This window comes from Chrysochloris asiatica, unplaced genomic scaffold, assembly GCF_000296735.1.
Source record: "Chrysochloris asiatica unplaced genomic scaffold, ChrAsi1.0 scaffold00200, whole genome shotgun sequence".
Classification (NCBI taxonomy): domain Eukaryota; kingdom Metazoa; phylum Chordata; class Mammalia; order Afrosoricida; family Chrysochloridae; genus Chrysochloris; species Chrysochloris asiatica.
The window spans coordinates 284,888-296,709 of NW_006408718.1; the positions used below are offsets into that span (position 1 = coordinate 284,888).

Genomic DNA, 11,822 nt, shown 5'->3' on the forward strand with positions numbered 1-11,822 from the left:
TGGTGGTCAAAGAGACCCCCCACTGATAGCCATCCTAATTTCTCAGAAAGCAGGTAAATTCAAAGAAACATCAGTTTTCTAGAATGTTTCTTTCCATCATCCTGGAGTCCAAAATACCTGGGGAACGCAGCATTTCCTGGTCCAGTGTTCACACACCAGATCTGAAGTTGGTTTCATCAAGAGTGATCCCAGACACAGTGATTCCAAGAAGAGCATTCCCTAAAATGTCATCATGGACTCCTGGTGAACTTTAGGTAGATGTTAACTTGGTCCACAGAAATGGTGGGGGGGCCTTTGTAAAGGTCTGTTTTCCTCAGAGCTATGACATCAAGACCTCAAAGCACAGAAATGAGCCACCAGTAGCCAGGTGCTTGGATGTGTCTCATAAGGAGAAGATTATATTCTTCAAGGGCTTACTGTCATCTTCAAATATCTTGTGAACCAACATCCTCAAGGATACTTGACTAGGATGACTCTGTGGGCTTCCTCTTTAACCCTGGGATTTCTGGTATGTTGAGAGTTGTGTTAGTGGACTCCCAAATCTTTCAAGCAGTTTCCTAGGCTCATAATCGGGCCCCATCAGTCCCTTGGGTGAACCAGCCCTGCTCACCACAGCTCCCAGGCCACATTAATTACGGATACTCTGCGTGTGAGTCCTACTGCCCTGTAGAAGCAGACATCTTCCTCAAGCCTTGGTTTAGATGTTGCTTCCTCCTCCCAGCAGCCTTCTGCTATCCTTTTCCTGCTTTGGCTCTCTAGCATGTTACTGTTGTTAAGTGTTGTCAAGTCAGCTCCAACTCACAGTGACCCTGTACAGGGTTTCCAAGGAGCAGCTGGTGGGTTTGAACTTCCGACCTTATGGTTCAAAGTCCAGTGCTTATTCTACAGCATCACACTAGGAGGTTCTCGTCAATGTCAACAGAACGTCATCAGTGGTGTTCAATACATGCCTACCTAAAGGGTAGGCATGGCCATACTTTATAGCAGAGCCTGGCACATAGGAAGCACTCAAACAACCAAGCAAAAAAGTGATGAATGAGAAAATGATCAAAACACAGGAGAGAAGTCTGTCATTTGTTTGGGAAGGACGGGAAAATAGGCAACTGTTATCCAGGCTGATGGAGAGCATCTACCTGGACCCGGGAAAACTCTGGCTTGTGTTGAGGCAACATCGCTGTAGGCAGCAGGCTTCAACATACATGCTGGGAGTTTTGAGGTGCCTGACTTACAAGGAAGAGCTGCACACATTGGCAGAAGAGGTCCAGAAAGAGGTGCAAAATTGAACACAGATATTAGTCAGCATGTGTTGATCAGACACGCAGCATGCACTAGCCTGAAGATTCTAGTACAGGAATGTCTGAATGTTGCTTTGACTATCTTAGGCTTATTAAAGTATAATCTGACATGTAAAAAACAGAAACTAATAAAATATCTACAGTATTATATTGTGAGATAAAATGCTTTTTTTTCAACCCCAAATCTTCATGAGCTGAAAAAACACCATTAAAAAAGAAAAGAAATCAAATACCTCTAACATACGATTTTGAAATTACTTCGTCAGCAGGTAAAAAAAAAAACACTGAGAAAATTATTAGAAAAAAAGAGGAGAGAAGGAAAATGAGAGGAAAAAAGAAGTAATTTTATATAGCTTCCGAGATTTCATCCTGAAAAAACGCACTCCAGCTTTATCTCCAATCCTGCATTCTCTCTCTCTGTATCTTCACCTAAATGCCGTAATGTTAGACAGCATGATTCGCTAACCGGTTGAGTTCGCTCAGCATTGATTCTGTTGCTGAAAATCTGTAAGCAGTCTTAGGAACCTAAGCTATCATGACATCAGCATCTTAGGACAGATGACAATATTCCTAAAAAGGACAAACTAAATCCTGATGCATAGCACTCTTGGAATAGAAATCTAACTCAAGTTCTTTTAGAACATCGGAGGGAGCTTCCAAAAGTTCGTGGAAAAATTCCAGTATCTTTCCATTCCATTTTCCTATGAACTTTTTTGGAGCCTCCCGGTTAAGAATCCGTAGGGCCCTTTTTCCCTAAGGAAAGTCATCTGGGGGCGCGGCTATCCGAAGCACCCCTGCAGGCTCCTTGTCACACAGGGACGGTCCTGCCCAAGGGCTGCGCCAGCCAGCGGGACAGTATTGACAAGGTTAAAATAAGAAGATTCATGTTTGTTTGTTTTCATCTGCAACACAGATTAAAAGTGACAGTATTTCAAGCTTTGATACTGCTTTTGCCTTTGAGGTTTGAGCAAGAGAAAACATCATCTGAAACTATACAACATTTTCCACCGTTCAGTTTCTTAACACACAGACACAAAAGGACTCAAACTATGAATCTCACCTGATACGATGTTCTTGGTTTGGTTTTGCACCATCTCGGGTATATCGTTAAAGGATTTATTGCCCTAAAAAATATTTTTAAATGAGTTGATGTACAGGGTCAGTTAGAAGAACAGCTAATGAATGCTCATTTTCAGTTAACTGTGGAGTTCTGGTTAGTGTGCAGAAGTTGTTTTTGTTATCAGCTGCAATTCAGTTGGCTTGGGTTTATGGCAACCACAGGCATAACAGGATCAGACTGTTATGATCCATGAGGTTTTCACTGGCTGGTTTTCAGAAGTAGATCACCAGACCTTTCTTTCTTGTCTGTGTCTAAGCTCCACTGAAACCTATTCAACATCCTAGCATCATTGCATAGGCAGGAATCAAACCTGCGTCTCCCTGCATTGAAAGGTGAGAATTCTACCTCTGAGTCACCACTGCCCTCTAGTATATTGTTACTAGATACCATCGAGTCAGTTATGACTCACAGCGAAGTTGTATAGGGTTTCCAAGGAGCGGCTGGTGGGTTTGAACCACCAACCTTGTGGTTAGCAGTCCAGAGCTGATCCTACAGTGCCACGCCAGGACTCCAGTATGGAGTAGAGATGTTAAATAAAAAGACAACACTCATCTTAAGGCTGAAATTATCAGTATATGATCATCGAGAAGCTAAAAATTTTCTTTAATTTATCACATGCATCAAAAACACTAAAAGTCTTTTCATGTAAGGTGTCTCCATTATTTTAAGATCTTAACAGATTTATTCATACAGGTCTTAGGAATTTTGATGGTCAGATCTAATGCTACCAACTGTTCTCAATTGGGGGTGATGGTGCTCCCCAAGGAAAAAGTTTGCCGACACTGTGACTTCATAATCAGTGGTGTCCTGCTGGCATCTATTGGGATGTAGGTCAGGGATGCTAAGACATTTGCTACAATGACCAGACAAGCCCCTCAACCAAGAACGATTCAACCCAAAGTGCCAATGTTGGTGTTGTTGAGTGCCATCATCATGGACTACTGACAGCACGGTCCTCAAAGACAGTGTTCTACATCCTACTTTGGTGAGCAATGACTGGGATATCTAAGGTGATCGCTCCAGGGGCAGAAGAAAGAAGAGTGATGAAAACTGAAGATACTTGGAATCTACTAGGCCAATGGACCAATGGAGCAGATGAACATCAGCCACCCTGACTCAGAGATCAGAAGAACTAGATGGTAAGATGGTGCCCAGCCAACACTACCAACAGCTGTGAAAGGGATCACATTAGAAGGTCCCAGATAGAGAGGAAGAAATGTGAAACAAAACTCAAAATTATTTTTAAAAAAAGAGAGAGAGACTTGGCTTACTTGTCAGAAAGAGGCTGGAGGAACCCGAGACTATGACTTTTGACCACCTGGAATGGAACTCACCCTTGTGACCCAATTTTCAGCCAAGCAGGCATATAGGGGAGATAGCTCACCATGCTCACCATGGAATAGCTAATCACTGAAGACCCAAAGAACAACATGTACCTAGGTACAAAGTTGAGAAGGGATGAAAAGGAGGATGGATTGGAAACAGGAACCCCAGGGAGGAAGTGGGATCACTGTCGTTGCATGGCGGGATTGCAATCATTAAGATGAAACTAAGCGTGTGATTTGTTGCATGTAAAGCTGATGATCTTCTTCATAAACCTTCACTCAATGCACAATAAAAAGGCCCCCCCCCAAAAAAAAATTGTGGTCTAATAAAAAAGTCGAGTCCATTTCAACTCATAACCACCTTACAGCGTAGAGTAGAACTGCTTTAAGATGTTTGAGGCTGTAAATCTATACATAGCAGACTGCCACCAATCTGTGGAAGATGCTGGTGAGAATCGCTGATCTTTTGGTGAGCCGCTAAGCACCTTAACCCTTGTATCACTAGGGCTGCTCAGAGTTATCTAGAAATAATGGCATTTCCCTCTCATGGACTTTATTCCAAAGCCATATAGGTTCACTTGACTGTTTTTGCCTTTGTTTTAATTTGACAATAATTTGTATTCTCTGGAAGCTCTGTCTGGGGTCATTTTTCTGTTTTATCTCTCTACAACTAGAGTTCCAATTTCACTGTGTAATTGCACTGGAAAATCAGATTCTATTCTTTTCTCTTTGTGTTTTCTCTCATGAGATATTGTACAGATATGGGTGTCTTACCCTGGTCACCACTGGCACTTTGGAGTCCTTGTATGACGCTGTAGAATAAAGCACTGGACCACAAAGTCAGTTTAAATCTCAAGACCGGTGATTCAAACTTATCAGCTGTTCCTCAGAAACCCTACACAGGGTCACTATGTGTCGAAACTCCACAGCACTTAACAACAACAAAAATGCTCCACCACATTCATAGGTGTGTTTGTAGCAAAGGTAAGTTGTGTTGCTGTTGTTAAGTGTTGAGTTGGTTCTGACTCATAGCAACACAAAACAATAGTGTTTCCAAGGAGCTGCTAGTGAGTTTGAATCACTGGCATGTACAAATACCCTCTTTCAAGTGTTCATATATTTGTGGGTATATTCCCACTCTTCTTCCCATACCTGCTCAGTCCACACAGCAATTTTTTTACATAGCTTTCAAATCTGATCTCATACCCTCATGCGATGTTACATTGTCTTACATGTTTTCTTATACCACAAGATTATCTGTTTTCTGAAAATCCATTGTCCTAATCTTCCCACAAGGAGCTCTGGTAGCGTAGTGGTTACAAATTGGGCTGCTAATCTCATGGTCAGCAGTTCAAAACTACCAGCTGTTCTGTGGGAGAAAAATGAGGCTTTCTGCTTCCATAAGGATTTACAGCCTCGGAAACCCTGTACAGGGTCGCTAAGAGTCGGAACGGACTCCGTGGCACACAACAACAACAAATCTTCCCACAAGGAGCCTCAGTGGCATTATGAGTCCAAATCGGCTCGACAGCAGTGTGTTTGTTCATTTGTTTATCTGTGTGTTTGGCTTTTATTCTTCCCACATAGAAACCATGGTGATTAGGTTAAAGCACTCTGCTGACAATCAAAAAAGTTCAAACTCTCCAGCTGCATCTCAAGAGAAAGGTGTAGCAGTCTACTTCCATAAAGACTTACAGCTTTGCAAACAGTGGTGTTGTAGGACAAGCACTGGACTGCTAGACACAAGGTTAGTGGTTTAAACCCACCAGCCACTCCTTGGAAACCCTAATCAGGGTTGTTATGAGACAGAAGCAACTCAACATCACTTAACAACAACAACAACAAACCTTGTAGTTCTTCTCTGTCCTGTGGGGTTGTGAGGAGCTAGAGTCAACTCATCGGTAATGGGCCTGGCTTATTAGTGCAGCAGCATCGCCTCTGAAAGGGGCTTAGTCTGTGTTTCCTGGTATATTCAGCGGACTGTTTAGTGCAGTCCCAGCCAGATAATTTTCCTTTGGTCACAACTTCTGTTTCCTTTATGAGTGACAGATGCTAGCCAGCATGTCAGTGCTTGAGTAGGTCTTCTGTAGGTCTGACCCTTACACTGATCTGCATTTGAACGTTCCGGTGTCAGTCAGTTTACAGGTTCCATTCCCAGCCCCTGCAGCTACCATGTGTCTGTGAGTGAAGGCTTGAGGGTTGCTATGATGCTGAACAGATTACAGTGAACCTTCAAGGATCTGGCAGACTAGGAAGAAAGGCCTGGTTATCCACTTCTGGAAATCCTAGAGATCACATGGGACTGACGCAGGACCAGCCATGTTTCCTACATGGGATTACCATGAATGGAGGCTGATTAGACAGCAGCAAACTAAGCAAAGGAGGAAGAGAGGAAGACAGTGCCAGGCAGAGGACTTGTTGTTTAGAACTGTCAAGTCGGTTCCAACTCATTGAGACGCTGTATAGGATTTCTGAGGAGCAGCTGGTGGATTTGAACTGCCGACCTACACATGTCCAAATGGCAGAATGGAAGAAACATAAAACGATGCTGGCAGACCACGGACAGAGCAAGGAAGCATCTTGTAAAAGAGTCTGTTTGAATTGTGTTCCCCCAAAACATTTGTTATAAATCCTAGCCACTACCTTCCCTCCCCCAGCACCTGTCTGCCATCCCACTTGGGAATAGGGCCTTCTTTGTTATGTTAAAAGATCATGTGAGTGTGCTTTAAGCCAATCACTCTTGAGAAACAGAAGAGCAGATTCAGAGGAAATGGAGAGGAAGATACACGCCACATGGAGACTGTAAAGGAACCAAGCAGCAGAATTTGTAAAGACACAGGGACCTTCCCCCAGAGCTCACAGAGAGCAAACATTCTCCCAGAGCCAGTGCCCTGAATTTGGAGGCTTAACCTCCCAGACTCTGTTCCTTAAAGCCAGCCAGCAGCACTAGGAGACAAAGGCGGAGTAAAACAGTATGTGGACCTACACCCACTGAAATCTGTGCCCCAGAAAGGCAGAAATTGCCGAATTCTCTTTATCTTTTACTGCCTTAGTGGGTGTTTGGCATAGAATAGTCTCCAAATAAAGATTCCTTGACTTTGAAGGAGGAACAAGATTATCGGAAAGCTAACAATTCTTACTCTTTTTCTTTACCCTAATGCACAATTCCACTGCATTTTGGATTGGTTTCCAATTGTCTATGTGCTGTCCACTGCATTTTTCCCCAAACATACCTGCTCAACCAAGCCGGCCAAATCTGTTCTCAGCACATCGTTAACGCTGTTGAGCTGATCCTCCACAGACGGGAGCTGAAAAGTTATTAAATAAAATGTAAGCCAAGTCAGACATCCCTCCCCCAAAATGACTCTCCATAGATCCTTCATATATTGAAATCTCTGAGTCTCAATTTTATTTTGAACAAGAGTTTTGTTTGGGGGAAAAGGTCAGCTTAGAATGACCTCTTAGATGCTTGGAGACATCCTGATGAAATCAACTAAAATTTGAAGCAAAGAAATTTAACAAAAATTCATTTTGTGAGATCTCATAATTTTAAGTGCCTTATGTATAACGTGCCACACTGAGAAGTCAGTTGAACTGCAAAGTCGGCGGTTCAAGCTCAACCAGTCACTCCTCAGAAACCCTATACAGGGTTGTTATGGGTTGGAACCGACTTGATGGCACTTAATAACAACAACATATGGCTGTAAACAAACCTTTTCACGAGCACTTTTAACAAGTAATAGTTTTGTTGGTGAGTGTCTTGGAATACTCTTTTCATTTGCAGCAAGGTTCATGATACAACCTTGCTTGCTGAAAGCCATAAGGATTTAAAATACTTATTGATGAAGATCAAAGACCACAGCCTTCAGTATAGGCTGTTCTTCAATGTAAAGACAACAAAAATCCTCACCTCTGGACCAATAAACAACATTCTTATCAATGGAGAAAAGATTGAAGTTGTCAAGGACTTCATTCTTCTTGGATCAACTATCAACACTCATGGAAGCAGCAGTCAAGAAATCAAATGACATATTGTATTAGGCAAAGCTGCTGCACAAGACCTTTTTAAAGTGTTGAAGAGCAAAGATGTCAGGTTGGGGACTAAGGTGCACCTGACCCAAGGCATGGTATTTTCAATAACCTCATATGCATGTGAAAGCTGAACAGTGAATAAGGAAGACCGCAGAAGAATTGATTGCATTTGAGTTATGGTGTTGGAGGAGAATATTGAAAGTGTCATGGGCTGCCAAAAGAACCAACAGATCTGTGTTGGAAGAAGTGCAGCCAGAGTGCTCCTTGGAGTCCAGGATGGCCAGACTTTGTCTTTCATTATTTCGGACATATTGTCTGTCAGGAGGGACCAGTCATTGCAGAAAAGTATTATGTTTGATAAAGTGGAGGGTCAGAGCAAAAGAGGAAGACCCCCTACGAGATGGACTGGCACAGTGGCAGCATCAATGGGCTCAAATGTAGCAATGATTGTAAGGTTGGCCCATGATCAGGCAGTGTTTCGTTCTGTTGTAAACAGGATCGCTATGGGTCGGTACTGACTCGATGGCACCTAACAACAATAGGAACACATGGATGTAAAGAGTCCTGGTGTGGCACCATTGGAAAAGCACTGACCACAAGGTGGGCTTGAATTGCTAGGTTCAAACTCACCAGTCGCTCCTCAGAAACCCTATACAGGGTCGCTATGAGTCAGAATCAACTTGAAGGCAATTAACAAATTAACAGCAATATCTATTTACCAATACTGGGGCAAACAGCATATGTCTCCTGACCGCACGTATTAAGAAGGACACGGTATCACTACTGTGATACACCTGACAAAATGTACAATTAAAATCGAATCATGAGGAGCTTTTTAGAAAAGAAATGCCTGCCCAGAACTTATTCCCAAATGATTAAGAACAAAATGCATGTTATTTTATGCATTTATACATGGGATAATATAGACAGATATAGGAAAGGGTGGATGAATACATAGATGGGTGAAGGGAAGGTGGGGGTGGATAAAATGATACGCAAAAAGCACGATACTGACACCTCGTGAATTTGGAGAAGACAAGGGTTCCTTTTACCAATTTTGCAACTTTTCTACATGTTTGAAAGTAAATCAGTATATTAAATGTATCCCCAAAGGGTTCTATCTTAAACAACTTAATTGAAACTTCAGATCCAATGTTCTAGGAAACCGTCCAGTGTTTCCAAAGTGGTTCTGGTAGTTATGCGGACACTGATACTGAATACAAACGACTTGAATAAAACTGTTACATGGAGTAAGAAAGTGACAAAATGCATATCTAAAGTAATATGTGGCTTTATAAACATGTGTTAGTGTGTGTACATAACTATATTAGTAAATGAAACGTCATGAGTGGACATGAACATCTTATCTATACCTTCAGAACTTTATATATTCAAGTTACCCCCGATTTTTTAGAACCATTTTCCTTTGGGCAGTCAGAGAACATGGCATTGTTGTTGCTACTGTGATTAATTACATCAGCTCTGGCTCATGGTGACCTTATCAACAACACAGAGAAACTTAGCCTGAGCTGCACTAACTCTGTGATCTTTGAAATGTTTGTATCCATGATGGTTAATATTCCAGGTGCCGTCGTGTCTGTCCTGACTCATAGTGACCCTATGTATGACAAGACGAAACACTGTTTCATCCTAAGCTATCCTCACAACTGTTGTTACACTGGGGCCCGCTGCTGCTGCCGCTGTGTCAGACGATTTTGTTGGGGGTCTTCCTCTTTCTCCCTGATCTTCCACTTCATTAAGCGTAACGTTCTTCTCCAGGCCCTGGTCCTTCCTGATAATATGTCCAAAGTATGTGAGACAAAGTCTCACCATCCTCGTCTCCAAAGAGCCTTTGGGTTCTACTTCCCCCAAGAGAGGGTTATCTGTTCCCTTGGCAATCCACTACACCCTCAACACTATTCACCAAAGCCACAATTCAATTGCATCGACTCCCACAATCCTTCCCAGTCTTCACACCACATGAGATTAAAAACATCCTGGTTTGGGTCGGGCCCCTCTGAGTCCCCAGAGTGAGATTCTTACTCCCCAACACTCCAAAGAGGACTCCACCAAATATTGACTATACTGACTTGCGGAGGCATCTTCTGCATTGTTTTTGCTTCTTAAAGCTGACTGCCTTCTGATGTTTCTCATCAAACTGCAGGGAACTGCCCAGCAGGGATTCACCGTCCCACCTCTTATCTGACACAGTCCAGAGCTGTGACTGAATGCCCTCTGACCCAGGCCACAGTCCTCCCAACGGATCTGCCCACACTCCACCTTACCAAACGGTCCCCATGATGCTGTCTCACCTGCTCCAGGTTGGTGTTGCTGTCTAACTGGCCAAGTGAGTTTCTGATGTTGTTGCAGGTCTCGTTCACCTCACCTTGGAAGCACATGGGGTCATTGAGCGAGTTCTCCAGGTCGCTCTTGATGTTGCTCAAACTTGCATTCAGATTTGCAGCTCCTTTTTTCAGTTCCTTCAATGTGTTGTTCATGTTCTCCAGGGCCTCTTTGGTGTTTTTGATGACTGTAGGGGAGATACAAGAGGCTCAGAACAAAGACTTTCACTAGGCTGGTCAAGACAGAAAGTCTCTTTCTACAACAGGATCTAAGAGTATAGGCTGCGTCTCATTTGGTTTGTGGGGCGATGTGGCTCTGTGGGTTAATGCTCTGGACTGCAAAGTCAATTTGATCTGCAATATCGGAGGTTCAAGCTCACCAGCCACTCCTTGGAAACCCCATACAGGTCCATATGGGTCAGAACTAACTCAATGGCACTCAACAAAGTTGCCACTGAGTTGGCTCCTGAATTCTGGCAACATCATGTACAAAGGAATGAGACCCTTGTCAAAGAGTTTCCATTGGCTTGTTTTTCAGAAGTAGATTACCAGGCCTTTCTTCCTTGGAGATGATATAACCTACGTGGGTTCATGCGTTGGACTGCAAAGCCAGTTGGAGGCACAGGTTGGAGGTTCAAGCTCACTAGCTTCTCCTTGGAAACCGTATACAGGGTTGCTATGGTTTGGAATTGATTCAATGACACTTAACAGCAACAACATTAGCTAGGTCTGAGGTGTCCTGATGTGGCACTGTAGGATAAGGACTTGACTGCCAACCACAAGGTCAGTAATTCAAACACAGCAGGTGATCCTCAGAGACCCTACACAGGATCTGTATAAATTGGAGCTGACTTGATGGCACTTAGCAACAACAACTAGGTCTGAAGGTGTAGCAACAATCGATGTCAGCTAAGACAGCCCAGTGACCAGCCTTAAATGACTTACTGAGAGACCAGGAGAGGCCTATAGGATCAGACTGCAAAGCCAATGGCCCTTAGAGCCTCAAATTCTACCACCTTTAAAAAAAAAAAGAAAATATTGCCATTGAGTTGATTCCAACTCAGGACAAACCCACGTACTTCCCAACAGAACTGAGCTCTAGAGAGGTGGCGGTTTCACTGGTTGCAATCTTTGGGAAGCAGATCACCAGGCCTTTCTTCTGAAGCGCCTTTGGGCACATGTGAACTGCTAACTTTTCAGTTAGTGTTGTTGCTGTTAAGTGCCATTAAGTCGGTTCCGACTCATAGCAAGCCTGTATAGGATTCCAAGGAGCAGCTGGTGGGTTTGAACTACCAATCTTGTGGTTCATAGCCCAGTGCTAATCCTACAGCACTGAGCGCTAATTTGTACCAGCCAGGGACCTAAATAGAAAATCTTATAATGTCCTGATTCACATAATCTTTAACCTTGAAGTTTGGTCCACTTGGAGGTTAACAATATTTGTTGTTGTTGCATACCATCAAGTAGGTCCCAACTCATAGTGACCCTGTATAGGGTTTTCAAGGAGCAGCTGGTGAGCTTGAACCACTGACCTTGTGGTTCAAACCGACCTTGCAGTTCAGCGTATTAACCCACAGCATCACACCATGGCACCAGTTACTAGAGTAACAATATTTAGGGCTCTAATTAGTGGTCTTTCCCAAGCCATGGTATTTTCAATAACCTCATATGCATGTGAAAGGTGGACAGTGAATAAGGAAGACCATAG

At 43.2% G+C, this 11,822-nt stretch overlaps 1 protein-coding gene across 1 annotated transcript in view; it reads right to left on the reverse strand.

Annotated features, from left to right (window-relative positions):
- PROM1 (prominin 1) overlaps positions 1-11,822 on the reverse strand; it is a 219,790-nt gene that overhangs the window by 148,832 nt on the left and 59,136 nt on the right. Inside the window, exons 8-10 of the mRNA XM_006872491.1 lie at positions 10,085-10,302; positions 6,974-7,048; positions 2,356-2,419 (exon numbers count right to left, since the gene is read on the reverse strand). Of these exons, the coding sequence (XP_006872553.1) occupies positions 2,356-2,419; positions 6,974-7,048; positions 10,085-10,302 (357 nt within the window). The remainder of the gene's footprint in view (positions 1-2,355; positions 2,420-6,973; positions 7,049-10,084; positions 10,303-11,822) is intronic.